The sequence below is a fragment of the Hypanus sabinus genome, chromosome 15 (genome assembly GCF_030144855.1).
Source record: "Hypanus sabinus isolate sHypSab1 chromosome 15, sHypSab1.hap1, whole genome shotgun sequence".
NCBI lineage: Eukaryota > Metazoa > Chordata > Chondrichthyes > Myliobatiformes > Dasyatidae > Hypanus > Hypanus sabinus.
This window is the reverse complement of record NC_082720.1, coordinates 49,470,103-49,486,562: the sequence shown is the minus strand read 5'-3', so window position 1 is coordinate 49,486,562 and position 16,460 is coordinate 49,470,103. Positions and strand designations below refer to the sequence as shown.

The 16,460-nt window shown below is 38.3% G+C and overlaps 1 protein-coding gene across 5 annotated transcripts in view; it reads right to left on the bottom strand.

Annotated features, from left to right (window-relative positions):
• Positions 1 to 15,396, bottom strand: part of LOC132405508 (kelch-like protein 3) — a 99,125-nt gene extending 83,729 nt beyond the window's left edge. For 2 of the 5 annotated variants that reach the window (XM_059990374.1, XM_059990376.1), the window contains exons 1-3: positions 14,805 to 14,955; positions 5,471 to 5,593; positions 3,592 to 3,698 (exon numbers count right to left, since the gene is read on the bottom strand). In XM_059990374.1, the coding sequence (XP_059846357.1) occupies positions 3,592 to 3,698; positions 5,471 to 5,593; positions 14,805 to 14,872 (298 nt within the window). In that variant the 5' untranslated portion in view covers positions 14,873 to 14,955. Of the gene's footprint in view, positions 1 to 3,591; positions 3,699 to 5,470; positions 5,594 to 14,804; positions 14,957 to 14,978 lie in introns of those variants that run through there. The other 3 variants (XM_059990375.1, XM_059990377.1, XM_059990378.1) reach the window with 3 other exon arrangements.
• Between the last annotated feature and the right edge of the window lie 1,064 nt (positions 15,397 to 16,460).

Below are 16,460 nucleotides of genomic sequence, written 5' to 3'. Positions count from 1 at the left end.
ATAAGATAAAAGAGGGGCTGTATGCACAGCCCCTCAGACGCACCAGAAGAAATGCTAGCGATCCCGTAATAGCGGGAAGCCATTTGAAGGAAGCCACGTGTGTTCGGTTCCCTTGCCTGGGGGCTGGTGGCTGGTACCACAGAAAACAACTTGGAACTAACAACGGGGAGCCAAATCCCCCGACTCAACGGATTGGCCTCATAAAAGACCCGGGTAAGTTTAAAACCGTCTCTCTTAAACCCAAAGAGCTGCAGCTTGAAAGGACAGTGACTTTTATCTTTCCATCGGACAATACAATATCCCCTAGACAAACGATAGAGCTATTGTTTAATTGATGATTATTATTATACCCGCATTTTTAAATTGAGTATTGACGACATATATTATCTGAATGTCTGTATTAATCTTATTTTTGTGCCTCTTTATAAATAAAGACTCTTAAAAATAGTACCATCAGACTTCAATGGGCCTCTCTATCTTTGCTGGTAAGTGACCCAGTTACGGGGTTCGTAACACACCACAATAAAAGTGCCTCCAAGTTAGATACTATATAAGGTGCAAAATTAACTTCCAGCCAGATTTTTTTTTAACTTGTATTGCAGCAAGTCCAAGAATACGGGAGCCTGTGTGGGTGCCAGGTGAACAAAGGGAAACTGAAAGAGTAACAAAAAGGAAAACACACACATCTTGTGTACAACTTTATTACAATTACTTTTCCCTACATTACCTAGTCTTGTTATCACCAGATAGATTTTACTCACCAGATGCTGACAAATATCTGTCAGCTTCTTTTCAATGTAACTAAAAAGGTTGTCTGCCTTTCAATTTTTATTTTTGTTTTTATTCAGATATTATCAACTCAGTTAATTTCAATAAAGAATGATATGCCATTTTGATAAACATAGGGTTTATCTGCAAATGGAATACTAGAGCAAAATAAATTGCTAATTTTCTCAGGTCTGCTTGAAACATTCAATTATAAACCACAGAAACTTCTGCAAGATCTCTAAGTTTACTGTTATTTTGAAGTGAAAGTTAGCTTTGAATTTAGTACATGTAAACTAAATAACATCTTCTGTGGAATTGAGATAATGTCTCATGGGAGAAAATTGAAAGTAATTTAGTACATTGAAATAAACTAGTCGTTGTGGTTACTTCAGAATTTCACTATTTGTTAAGTTACTGGAAACCCCTATTTATCCCTACAATTAGAATATAACCTTTATGTTAAGTAATCTTCAAATTGGATGCATAATTTTCATGCTTAATCTTGATAGTGTCCAGAATTAACTGTAGCAAAGTCTCAAAGCAGGCTGTAAGAACAATCACCAAATTAGACATCCTTAATTATCATAAAAGGTCGGAAGTGAGGTGTTTTAATTGGAAGTAAACATAAGAACATAAGAGATAGGAGCAGGAGTAGGCCAATCGGCCCCTCAAGCCTGCTCCACCATTCAACAAGATCATGGCTGATCCAATCTTAACTCGTTTTCACCGAATCCCACAAGGCAACAGTGCCAACCAACAGGGCACCATGCCGCCCATTTTATTTTATTATTCATCCCGCCCAAACCCATGTGATCACCCAGGGGGAAAAGAAACGATTTGCCAATTGAGGAGAAAAAATCTGGAAAATTCCTCTCCGACCCATCCAGGCTATCGAAAACTGGCCCAGGAGATTACATGGCTGATCTAAACCTAGCCTCATGTCCACTTACCTGCTCGCTCACCGTATCCCCTAATGCCATTTTTATCCAGGAAAATGTCTATCTCCGTTTTGAATTTATTGAGTGTAGTAGCTTCCACAGCTCTCTGGGGCAGTAAGTTCCACAGCCCCACTACCCTCTGAGTGAAGAAATTTCTCCTCATCTCAGTCCTGGAACGCCATCCCCTTATTTTAAGATTATGCCCCCTAGTCCTAGTTTCACCCATCATTGGGAACATTCTCCCCGCATCCACCCGATCAAGCCCCTTCACAATCTTATATGTTTCAATAAGATCACCTCTCATTCTTCGGAACTCCAATGAGTAGAGTCCCAATCTACTCAATCTCTCATCATACATCAACCCACCCATCCCCGGAATTAACCTAGTGAACCTTCTCTGCACTGCCTCGAGAGCCAGTATGTCTTTTCTTAAATATGGACACCAGAACTGCACGCAGTACTCCAGGTGTGGTCTCACCAATACCCGGTGCAACTGCAGTAAGACCTCCCTGTTCTTATACTCCATCCCCCTAGCAATAAAAGCCAGCATTCCATTGGCCTTCTTGACCACCTGCTGCACTTGCATACTAACTTTTTGTGTTTCCTGCACCAGGACCCCCAGATCCCTTTGCACAGAAACACTTTCCAGTTTCTCTCCATTTAGATAATTACTTGCTCTATTATTTTTCCTGCCAAAGGGCAAGACCTCACACTTGTCAGTATTATATTTCATCTGCCAAACGTCTGTCCAATCACTCAGCCTATCTATGTCCCCCTGCAGGGTTTCAATGTCCTCCGCACTCATTACACTCCCTCCCATCTTTGTGTCATCAGCAAACTTCGATACGTTGCACTTCGTACCTTTCTCCAAATCATTAATATAGATTGTAAAGAGTTGGGGTCCCAACACCGACCCCTGTGGAACACCACTAGTCACCAACTGCCAGTCTGAGAATAAACCATTTATCCCAACTCTCTGTTTTCTGTTAGAAAGCCAATCCTCCACCCATGCCAGAATATTATCCCCAATCCCATGATTTTTTTACTTTAAGTAATAATCTTTGGTGTGGCACCTTGTCAAATGCCTTTTAGAAGTCCAAATACACCACATCCACTGGTTCCCCTTTATCTACCCTATATGTTATGTCCTCAAAGAACTCCAACAAATTTGTCAAACATGTCAAGCCCCTTTAGAAACAAGATGAAGAAATTTTTTAGCCAGAGAGCAGTGAATCTGTGGAATCCATAACTGCAGACATCTGCAGAGGCAAGTTATTGGGTATATTTAAAGCACAGGTCAACAGATTGTTAATTAGTAATGGTGTCAAAGGTTATAGGGAGAAGGCAAGAGAACAGGTTGAAAGGGAAAATAAATCTGCCATGATCAAATGATGGAGCAGGCTCAATGGGCTAAATGACCTAATTCTGCTCTTAGGGTTTAAATGGAAGGATTTGTAATAAATTGATGCATTTACAACAATGATATCCATTGGATCAGACTGTTTTAAGCAGATATTTTAGAGAAAAAAAATGTAACTACTAATACAAGCTGTTTAAACATAGACTTAAAAGTTAAAAATGATCCATGTTTCCACACCATTACAATTTATATCAGATAACAGGCAAGTAAAACTAATGAAAATTACAAGCACTCTTGTTTATCCCCCGCCCCCAGGCACATATACTGAGAAAGGTAAACCACTTCCAGTGTTAGTTTTACCACATGCTGCAGTAAATTCATTCTAGGATCCAGTAATCCCTTCTGTTGCTAACAAATCCCTGCCTGCGTTTTAGATCACAGCAGAAAATAAGACAGCAAAACACTTATCAATTCTATGCATAAATTACAAAATATTTGTCATTGCATGCGAAGAAAAGTTGGTACCTGTAAACATGGCACAGAAATAAGGGCTGCAGGCTGCCAGGACAATACGATGTGCTTCAATTTCAACATCCTCAGCAACAATGGTCACATCACACAAAGTGCTTTTACTGAAAGTTAAACAAATCATTTGTTACAAATCATATTTTAAAAACAGACTGCGATAAAAAACTGCCATCATGAAATAACAGAAGGATTAAAAAAACAAGTAGAGGCACTACCAAACACTTGCATTAAGCCTTTTACAATCTCAGGATATCCCAAAAGCTTGTTAATTAATTACTTTTTTGACCAAGTATAACCACAAAACTGCAATATGGGAACATGATGAGCAGCAAGCTCCTACCCACAGCACCTTGTTCTATTATTTAATAATGTTAAGGCTGTAACACTGGTCAGATTACCAGGGAAAACACTGTAATGAAGTCAAAACCACCTGAAAAATGTCTTTGTTTACTCATTTATGATGCACTATTTCTTCATTCAATGATGATGTCCGAACTATCACAGATTTCAATCATGCTTTGCTTTTATTTCATTTGTCTCTGTTATCAGCCTACTTATTTCCTCTCTCTCAATCTCAATTCCTACCTCCTAAATAATCTCCACCACTCCCAAATCCCAGCCTGAACCTCTCTCTCTTTTTCCTCACCCAATATGCAAGTACCAGGGCATTCCTCTCCACTGCTATAATCCAAAACTACTGTAGTTGCAATATCATTGTTGCCAGTGAATACATCAAATGACATCCCTCTTCACTTCTGCTTGTTGAGCCTTGGACGCAAATGAATTTTGACAGAAGCAGTTATGATTGCAACCCTTAACACCATTACAAACCATAGGAATTAAAAGGCATACAACTTTTTTAAAGTTTCTTGTGCAGGGTAAATAACAAAATAATCTCCTGTATCATTGAAACAATTGAGAACTGAAATTGAATGATTATTGTCACATGTACCGAGATACAGTGGCAAAATTTAGTTTTGCAAGCAGATCATTTCAAAGCGTAATTACGAGGGAAAAGTAGCCATTCTTCACAAATGATGTTTCAAGTATTTTTGCTATTTCTCAGCCATTATGTTATTAATTAAACCAAGTACATTATAAATAGGTTTGAAACAAGGCCTCTTGTAATCTGTTATTTTCTTCCAAAAGACAGATGTATTGGAGCGATTTAATGAGAGAAAGGAAACATACCCTGCAAAATGATGGAACACATAGTTGAATCATTTTAAAAGCTGGAAGGCAACAGATATCGTCATTATACCACATCTTGCTGATTCGCACATTGAAACAAAATGCCTCAAATACAGACAATTCAAACAGAAGCACTGATAGAAGCTCAAACACAAGGAAATCTGCAGAAGCTGGAAATTCAAACAACACACACAAAACGCTGGTAGAACGCAGCAGGCCAGGCAGCATGCATAGGGCGAAGCGCTGTTCAATTTTCGAACCAAGACCCTTCATCTCAGCCTGAAACGTCGACAGCGCTTCTTCCTACAGATGCTGCCTGGCCTGCTGCGTTCCACCAGCATTTTGTGTGTGTCACTGATAGAAGCTGCTAATTGCGTGGCTGGACCCTTTGAATATAAAGGTGAAATAAACCAATTCTGCACACAAGTACCACTGGAAGTGTCACCAGACACTGGAAAAAATACTTTCCATCCCAAACATATGTAGAAACTGAATGCATTCAGTTTTAAAGAATATTACATACAGATAACCAGAAATGCTGATAGAATCCTAGAAGCCAGCTAGCCTTCAGGAATAGTACTTTATGATCAGTGAAAGAGAAGTGGATAGATAAAAGGGTGAACTGTAACAAATATAAATAATTAAATCTAGGGAGAAAAAATGGCAATTTTTGCTTTGAATTTACCTTCGTAGCTCATTCATGACTTTAAAGGCTTTCGTCATGTGAAGAGGATTCATAGTAACTGGTGCCTGATCCTTGTCATCTTCGCTCAGATCCACAGTTCGTGCTGGAGATGACTTCACATTGCTGTATATTCAGATATGAAAATATATATTCATCCAGAAGTCAAAATGAAACTAGAATACATATCAATATAACTAGTCATTACATATACTACCATAGATCAACTGTGCTGAATAATCAATATTTACAAATATGACAAGTATGTGGCCAAAGAAAAATTATTACAGAAGTTACATTTTCAAGACTTCGGTGATTAGAATAAAGAGCTTTTTAATGTATGTTCAGTTATAACAAATTTAAGTTCCACAAGTGTCCAAATTAACCAGTGCTCTCATTCAGCAAAGGCTGTGGATGGCACCAGCGAACATAGAGTATTTTAGTCTCATGATTAATTCCCAAAATGGGTTTCTCCTCCAAATGTGGCTATAGAATTTAAAATGCAAATATACAAAGATCATAAAGGAATCAACAAGAAATGGCTCCAAGAATGTCCACAATGGAGAACCCCAGCATCAAATGACAAAGAAGAGGCTAAAGTATTTTAAATAACAAAGTCAGAAGTAGAAATCCACCTTGGTTTCTTCCCAAGATTCCTGCTGGCATAGAAACCAATCTTAGCCAAATTCATTCTGTACAACAGCGGTTACAGAAAAAGCTGAGGAAACAGCTCCATTACTGGAAGCTTGGTACACCATCTAGGTGTGCTTCTAGCCAAGCTGTATAAAGTTCAATAGTAAATTTATTATCAAAGTGCATATATGTCATCATACACATCCCTGAGATTAATTTTCTTGTGGGCATATAGAGTAAATCCAAAAAAAAAGCACAATAGAATCAATGGAAGACTGCATCCAACAAGATGGACAAACAACCAATGTGCAAAAGACAAAAAACTGTTAAAATACAAAATAAATAATATTCATAATAAATATCGAGAACATGAGTTGATATGTCACCATCTTTGATCCGACCAATGACAGTGGTGTCATAAGCAAACTTAACTATGGCATTGGAGCTGTGCATTAAGTGTAAACTGAGTAGAGCAGGGTTCTAAGCACACAGCCTTCTGATGCACATGTGCTGATGGAGATTACAGAGCAGCTGGTTTTGCCAATCCTAACTGATAGGGGTCTTCAAGTGAGGATCCAATTGCACAAGGAGGTATTGAGGCCAAGGTCTTGAAGCTTATTGATTAGTTTTAAGGAGATGATGGTATAGAATACCAAGCTGAAGTTCGATGAGAGCATCCTGATGTATGCATCTTCACTGTCCACATGTTCCAGGGTTGAATGAAGAGCCAATGAAATGGCATCTGCTGTGGACCTGTTGTGACAATAGGCAAATTGGATATAGATCCAAGTATTTTCTCAGGCAAGAGTTGATATGTTTCTTTACCAACCTCTCAAAACACTTCATTGCTGTTATGTAATTGCTACTGGACCATAATCAATGAGGCAGGTTAACAAGTGCTTGAAGTAGTTGGGTACCTCAGACTGCCAAAGCAAGACATTAAAGTTATTAGTGCACACTCCAGCCAGTTGATCAGCACAGGTCTTTAGTACTGTGGGGTGGTTGCTTTCCATGGGTTCACTCTCCTGAAGGATACTCTCAGGCCGGCCTCAGAGACAGAAATCACAATTAAAGTACCAGCATTTTCCTCACACCCCCAAACAATTGGAATATGACCCGGATTTGTCCTATCCACAAAACACAAGATAAATCTAATTTAAATAATGACAAACTATTCTCATTTAGCATTTACTGAAGGAACAGTGCAATGAAACTACTATTATAAAGGCAACTTCCATGAAAGTGAACACCCTAAACATCAGTCCTCCATTTGACCTAGGGAGGAACCTAATTAAAGTTTTAAGAATTTAAAATAAGGAGAAAAATTCCTCAACTGACTGGAGTCACACTTCACAAATCATTACAGAAATCATTCAGTGAAGAGCATTTTCAACGGCTTCATCAAGGACTTTAGTCAAAGCGCAGTCAGCTCCAGATGACTGCATAAATATTTAATTTTAGTAGCACTGCTCAGAAGAATAAGGCAAGCCAGATGTGTATGTACCAAAAGTACTGCAACAAGCAAATATAGGCAAGTAATTTCCAGACCACAATTGTTAGTTAATGACCAGCTTCAACAAGCAAGGCAGAGCCTAAACTGCTATCCTAAACTTATAATTCAACATTGTATGTATAAAACTTGTTCACTTTATTTGGACAATAAGCAACATAAACAATCAAAGACATTGCAGGTCTAGGCATAAACATTGACCATCTCCTTACCTCCACAAAGGGGTCAACCTGCTGAATTCCTCCAAGCTTTTTTTGGCTTTTGATTACAGCATCTGAAATTTCTTCTGAAAATATTTATGCTTTGATAAACTACTCTGAACAGTTAGTGTTCTAATTACATCCACCAGAAGTAAAGGATGGATCAAGCCAAAATGAACACTATCTACAGTAGGAGTCGACTACGCAGTGTTCTTTTCACAAATCTATTGAAGTTTACATTTGTTTTAGTGTTTTACAATGACAAGTATGAATATCCTTTCCATTTCATAATGTGAAATAGTCCAGCACAGTGAAAATCATGAAACCTGCATAGACCCTTCATCCTTGGTCCCATAATTCCCTTGGCAGGCTCTTCCTCTATATTCTCGCAATTTTCTTTTCTCTTTCAAATAATAATCCAATTCCTTTTCCAAGTTCATTGCTGAATTGCAGTGTATTAAAAATTTTTCAGACACTTTTTCTTTAAATGCTGAACCAATTGTCATGCTCAGCCTTGGCTTGCCAGTGTGTAGCCAGGCTAATTTTACTGAAGAATATGTCAGCGTTATTATCTTGCCTCCCAACCTCTGGACTAACTGGAACTGTGGTGCAAAATACAAATTGCTTCAACTAAATACTTGAATTGGCTGATGTCAACTAATTCAGTACTGTCCAACAGTCTTAGGTATACACAGTACTTTTGCACAGTACTGTCTTTGTCAACATGGAGTGGAGTGTGTTACTCACTGCATTACTCACTTCAGATTAAAGTGCTTATAAAAGATATTTACATGCCTTGGAAGTTTTCATTATTGATTTACAACATGGAATCATGGTTGACTTAATAAGGCTTCTTTGACACTGGTCAACAGAAAGAGACTCTTCCGATACAAAGTGAAAATATTTCTCTACAAAGTGATATAAATTAATTACAAATTACAGCTGGAAAAATGGGCTGGAAAATGGCAGATGGAGTTTAATACAGACAAGTGTGAGGTATTGCACTTTGGAAGGAAAAACCAAGGTAGAACATGCAAGGTAAATGGTAGGGCACTGAGGAGTGCAGTAGAAGAGGGATCTGGAAATACACATTCAAAATTCCCTAAAAGTGGCGTCACAGGTAGATACAGTAGTAGAGAGAGCTTTTGGTACACTGGCCTTTATAAATCAAAGTATTGAGTATAAGAGTTGGAATGTTATGGTGAGGTTGTATAAGGCATTGGTGAGGCCGAATTTGGAGTATTGTGTGCAGTTTTGGTCACCAAATTACAGGAAGGATATTAATAAGGTTGAAAGAGTGCAGAGAAGGTTTACAAGGATGTTCCTGGGACTTGAAAAACTGAGTTACCGAGAAAGGTTGAATACGTTAGGACTTTATTCCCTGGAGCGTAGAAGAATGAGGGGAGACTTGATAGAGGTATATAAAATTATGATGGGTATAGATAGAGTGAATGCAAGCAGGCTTTTTCCACTGAGGCTAGGGGAGAAAAAAAACCAGAGGACATGGGTTAAGGATGAAGGGGGAAAAGTTTAAAGGGAACATTGGGTGGCTTCTTCACACAGACAGTGGTGGGAGTGTGGAATGAGCTGCCAGATGAAGTGGTATATGCAGGCTCACTTTTAACATTTAAGAAAAACTTGGACAGGTACATGGATAAGAGGTGTATGGAGGGATATGGGCCAGGTGTAGGTCAGTGAGACTAGGCAGAAAAATGGTTCAGCACAGCCAAGAAGGGCCAAAAGGCCTATTTCTGTGCTGTAATGTTCTATGGTTCTAAATAGAAAACACAAAATAATTGATTGCAGAAGTATTCACCCCCCTTTTAATATGATACACCAAATCATCACTGGTGTAGCCAACTGGTTTTAGAAGTCACATAATTAGTTAAATGGAGATCACCGTGTGCAGTCAAGGTGTTTCAGTTGATTGTAGTAAAAATACACATGTATCTGGAAGGTCCAGCTGCTGGTGAGTCAGTATTCAGGCAAAAACTACACCATGAAGACAAAATAACACTCCAAGCAACTCAGTGGAAAGGTTATTGAAAAGCACAAGTCAAGAGATGGATACAAGAAAATTTCCAAGTCACTGCATATCCCTTGGAGTACAGTTAAGTCAATCATCCAGAGATGGAAAAGAATATCGAACTGCTGTAAATCTGCTACAGCAGGCCGTTCTCAAAAACTGCTCGACTATGCAAGAACAGGAGTAGTGAGATAGGCCACTAAGAGACCTTTGACAACTCTGAAGTTGCAAGCTTCTGTGGCTGATATGGGAGGAACTGTGCAAAAACAACTGTTACCCGGGTGTTTCACCAATCACAGCTTTATGGAAGAGTGACAAAAAGAAAGCCACTGTTGAAAAAACTCACATAAAATCTCAGCTAGTTTGCCAGAAGGCATGTGGAAGACTCTGAAGTCTGCTGGAAGAAGGCTCTATAGTCTGATTAAATCAAAATTGATCTTTTTGGCCATCAGACTAAACCACACATCATCAAAAACACACCAACCCTACCATGAAGCATAGTGGTGGTAGCACCGTGCTGTGGGAATGCTTCACTGCAGCAGGCCCTGGTAGGGTTGTGAAGGTAGAGGGTAAAATGAATGTAACAAAATACAGGGAAATCCTGGAGGAAAACCTGATGCAGTCTGTAAGATAACTGCAATTTGGGAGAAGATTTCTTTTCCAGCAATACAGCGACCCCAAGCATAAAGCTAAAGCTACACAGGAATAACTTAAAAACAAATTTAATGTCCTGGAGAGGCCACATCAGAGTCCAGACCTCAATCCAATTGAAAATTTGTAGCTAGATTTGAAAAGGGCTGTTCACTCATGATCCTCATGCAATCTGACAGAGCTTGAACAGTATTGTAAAGCAAAATGGGGAAAAACTGCAGTGTCCAGATGTGCAAGGCTGATAGAGATCTATCCACACAGACTCAAGGATGTAATTGCTGCTAAAGATGCATTACTAAATACTAGCTTGAAGGGGGTAAATACTTATGTAATAAATTATTTTGTGTTTTATATTTGTAATTAATTTAGATCACTTTGTAGAGATTAGTTTTCACTTTGACACAAAAGAGTCTTTTTCTGTCAAAAAAGCCAAATTAAATGACTGTGATTCAATGTTGTAACACAATAAAACAAGAAAACGTTTAGGGGGAGTAAATACTTTTTATAGGCACTATACATAAAATTACCAATGCAGTAGTGCGAACATTAGAAATTAGTGTCTGAAATGGTGGCTTGTCTGACTCACACAAATTTCTGTCTACCCAAAACAGCATTTATTAATTTGATAATCAAGAATTTCTAACTTTAAAATATTCAAAAACTCTTGCTTCCTCCACTCCGAGTTCCAAAAACACATGAATTCTCAGAAAAAAAATCTCATCTCCATTTTAGATGGGCAAACTGTTTTTTCACTATTCTGCTAAATATGCAGAATACAGATACCACATACATACACAGAACATCGTGAATGATTTATTTAGTCTATGTATCCAATTAAGTATTATAGGCTCCACACAAACTACAGCCCTTCATACTTCATGTTAGTACATTAATGTTTATTTTATTCCTTTCCTGCTTGTGCTTAACAAACTTCCATTTAAATACAAACAATATTAAAATACACCTAAACATTTCAAAAACTGTGATTTACACACACTTAATGCTTCGTCAGCATAAATGCTGTGCTCAAAATTCCTAATGGATATATTAATAACCAGCTTACATTTGGGCCCCCAAACCTGGATTTCACAAATGCTTGATTAAATTTCCAAAACACTCAATTATGAAGAAAGCAGATATACTAATATCAAAAATTATTCCCTATTGCTTGTATAAAACAGACAAAGTGAAAGATTTCCTGGCACCAGTAAAACATATGAATATCCAGAAGGCTCTTTCCAATTCAGAAAAAAAGAACTTCACAACATGAACTGTCTTTTACCACTTAGGTCTGGCTTTAAATATAAAAGTTTGTAATTATATTGAAACTTCACTAATATGAATGGTTAAAAAAAAACTTCACAACAGTATTAGTTTTATTTGACACCATGACACAAAAGTGCACATTAATACAAGCAACAAAAAGACGGACATATTAATACTCAGTCCTGATGAAGGTTTTTGGCCCAAAACTTCCGACTGTTTACTCTTTTCCTGAGATGCTACCTGACCTGCTGAGTTGCTCCAGCACTGTGGGTGTGCTGCTTTGATTTACACCATCTGGAAATTTTCTCTTGTCTGTGAGATGGGCACAGCAGCTTTTGAGAAGTCTTTTTAAACAGCACCCAAGTGGGGGGGGGGGGGGGGAAATACTTCAGTTCTACATCTTCGGGCCAGGAGCATGATGTCAAAACAGTAGAAATAAGAGAACATGTGGGCCTGAACTAGAACTTAATTAAAATGAGATTCAAAATCAAATGAGTGATGAAGGAATGACCTTGTATGGACATGAAAACTGAGAGTTCCATGTCTTTTCTTTCTACTCAAAGAATGCAATCAGTGGCCTCTTCCATTGCTAAGAAGGTTTTTGCTCGAGGATTCAGGAAAGATAGAGGTTCATCCTTCCATATTTTTCTTCTGCTGGCCTTATATCAGCTCTTAAATCAGTTTTCAATCAAGTTTTCAACAAGTGTTAAGTTACCAGCTAATGGTGTTTTGCATGTAATTTTAATTTGGCAAGTTACTAAAAAACATAGATTTAACCCAATTTATTATACAGGCATCAGTTATAGCACAAAGCTAGCAAAAGTGCAATGTATTTTCAATTACTCAGCTGCTAATTTACAATATTGGTGCATATACACAGAGTTGTTGAAGTCAGCTTCACCCTTTCTAGACTCTTTCGAAATGCTAGATATGCAGTCCTTTGAAAGGGTATAGAATGCAAGTTTTATTCCAATACCATTAGTACACATTTTACATATAGCTCTGAAGCTTGAATACAAATGTCATAATTATTATGAGTGGATCAGGTACAGTACTTCAATCAGAATGTCATAGCAAATTAGTTTTTTTGGGATTCCAAGTTATTTAGCTAGTTCATCAGAAAAACTGAGCGATTTTAATAAACAAAGTTATTGTATAGTTCCTATTACTGTGCATTTTGGCTGATTTCTGCAAATGCCTCAAAAAAACTATTATATTGTTATTGGTTTCAGTTACGTCCAATCAGGATAACAGAATTTAACAAACAACTTTAAGTGTTAACAAGTTAGCATCCAAGTTTTATATGTGTGCAGTTACCGTGAACACACAGAAAGGAAAAAGAAATGTGGAAACATATGTACTAGATGTAAGGTCAAACAATGCTTATAGTTACAGGGAAAAGCAAATTAAAACTCAGCCAGAATACAAAAAAATGCTACTACATCACACAAATGTAAATTTTAAATAATACATACTCAAACATAAACCTAAGCCCAGAAAGAGATCTTAGCGATAATTCCAGTTGAATTCTCTCAGAATAACTGTAGACTAGTGAAACTGAATGCAACAGCATCTTTTGCAAAAGGCATTATAATGGATAAATTTCACTTATCAGCAATAAGATTTTAACAAATTTTAAATGTCACTATTCTGAAGATCTCAAGCTGCTGGCTTACTTGATCAGGAAGAATTAAAATGTACTCTTAATCATGCAGAGGAACACAAACCACATTAAAAGTCAAAATGTTCTAAAGTCAAATTTATGTTTCATAAATGAGACAAGTGCATGCAACCTTCCATTTTCTACTCTGAGCCATTTGTAAAAAGTATAAGGTAGAGAATTTATTCATATCTGGTGTTTAGGAGATTCAGATGATGAAATGATTGCGACATGTAATTATTGCTGTCATATGGATAGGACAGAATCAATAGTTTCAGTTTCTGATCAATGTCCCGTGAACTTGCCAGTCAGCACAAGTGTTCATGGTTACTGGGTCTGATAAAGATTGTGTTGTAGCAGATATCAAAAAATACTCTGCTATACAATGGTTAAAATCACAATGAACAGCTTAGAGCTTCAAACATCATAAACACCAGATCTCCTTCAAACAACTCAAAAATTTAAAAAAATCCTAACATTGCCGTTTGTAGCACTGTCAACCATCAATAATCACCAGATTAATACTGTGATATTGGGAGCACAGTGCAAACCATATCAGAATAGGAATGAACATTTCACAAAATCTGTTGATAGGTAAGAATTTAAATGGACATTGAAATCAGTAATTTGCATAACCTTAACAGAATAAAGTTGTTCCATAATTCAATCTCTTCCAAATAAGTGATTTCTATATTTTACATAAATCAGGATTATCCCTGTCTCGTATGACAGTAACTCCTGGCGACTAAACTCATTTAACTCAAGGTGCGTTTTCCCACCAACACCTCCATCCCACAAAATTAAACACAACTAATTAACGAGTATGCAGTAGTGAAAAAAAAACACGCAACTCCCAGATACAACAGCTTTTCCAGACTGGAAAAGTTTCATGGTTTTAAGTTTACAAATGATATTTTCAAGTCAAGTACAAAACATTTTCAGACTGGTGCCACTACTTAGGTGATATGTGTACTACTCTGATTGTTTACAACTCAAAACGTATTTATCTGTTGAATTAATACACATAGTATTATCCGTTGAAATAAAAATGAATTGCTGATATTTGTTAAAATTTTCTGGAGATCAGCATTCTTCGAAAAGTCTTAACTGGAAATTTTCTCGGTACTACAGCCGGAATTGGAGGAGCAGTACTCATACACTATTAGCTCGGATCTGCACGGACAGGACACAAAGAAGTTGTTTACTGATAATAGATGTTATTTTTTAAAAGGGTGGGCAAGTTTGCACATGCGTATTGGGAGGGATGACTGACAGCTTTTTGAAAAAAAGCCATGGCGGCATGCAGCTGCGGGATTGAGGCAAGTTGAGGGGGAGGTTAAAGCCACGCAAGGTGCGGGGACCAAGGCCAGGAGAATCTCAGCAGTACCTACCCTTCCTCGACCATCGTGATGCGTACACGGTGGGAGACATGAGCCGCCAGCGCCCACTCGGGCCGCATCCAGAGCGGCCTCAGTCAGGACCCCTGCCTTTAGCTCCCCGCCGCAGCGCCTGATTCCATCCCATGCCGGCCGCCTTCTTACTTTGTTGGCGGCTGGCGAGCTTACCTTGTCTGGGATCGTCCGCTGCGAGAGTCCGCAGCGTTTCTTGACGTGGTGCAGGGATTCATGCAGCTCGCACTGTCAGTGTGGCAGAGAGGAGTGGTTGTCGCCCTTGTATTTCCTCCAGCAGCAGTCACAAAATCTAAAGTTTCCACGAGCCAACAACTGCCGGTGCTGTGCTGCTTTCGAGCAGGGACCACGTTGCGAGCAACAATAAAGTGCCTAGTGTGGGCAGACCAAGGTTAACAAACCAATCAAAGTGCAATGTTCAAGTAAATATTTGCTGATGTAAATTTAGTTCCTTCTGTACTGGAAATGTGTGCAGGGTGATATGCACGAATGTTAATCAATAAAGCTGGGAACATCACTATAAAAGTTCATCCTTTGAGGGAAGTTCCACATTTATCTTAAGGCTGTGAACGACTGCGGAAAGAACAGAACTTATTTCCGGTTCATTACCTTCTGGAAATACATTTACAAAGCATGCTAGTATTAAAATAGCCAACAGCGTTCTTTGCTATTTAGGTTCATTTTAATAGTTTCAAACAGTGGTGAAATTCCTGATTATGCAACGAGTTGGGTAAAGAGCAGTTTAGCTAATTCTCAGAATGCAGTAAAAGCATATGCTTACAACCATGGCTATTTTTTTTCAGGTTTTCTTCGTTATTACCTGGGAAAAAGTACAGCAATTGAGGAAAAGGAGTCGAGCAGAGTAGAATGAACAGTGCAGTAATTGTCTATAAACACAGCAAAATGAAAGATACAGGATTTATCGATTCCAGCATAAAAGGGAGATCACAAACATTATTTAAGTCCTACTGATTTAATATTATACAGCAGGGTAACACAACTTGAGGCCCATTGTGATTGCAGCAGCCATTAAACATGATCCAAGCAGCATCTGTGGGAGGAAAAAAATTGTTGATGTTTCTGGTCAACACCCTGCATCAGGTCTTGTCTGCATCTGCATGTGAACAACACAGCCCACATATTGTGGCTGAATGAATACAAGTAGGTTCTGAACAGAGGAGAAATTAGCCTGCAAGAGGATACTCTCCCTCCATTGAATCTGAAGGAGTTTGCAGGAGCAGCATTTGTGGTGCCTTGCGATGTCAACAGTAGACCCCAAGGCTCTGAAAAATATAGGAGGGCCGGAGTCACTGCTGCCTGCTAGAACTGTGGGTTTTGTGATAGCTCTACAGTTTTGGTCGTTACCCTTCCTCCATTACCTAAAGGCTGTACTGGAGCAGTGAAAGCAGCTGCGAATCGCATTACCTTCAGTTGTAGGTGGCTCTGAGGAGTGCTCCGAGTTTTTCAGCGTCCTGCACGGAACCTTTATTGTCAGCATCATTTTGGTGGCAAAGGTTTGTCCCAATTAGAGATAAAGAGCTCGTTTATTCAATTGGTTTATTCTGCCCTAAAGAACACCACCATATTTCAATATCTATATTTATTTATTGCTTCCAAAGCTCTTGTCTTGCACTGTTA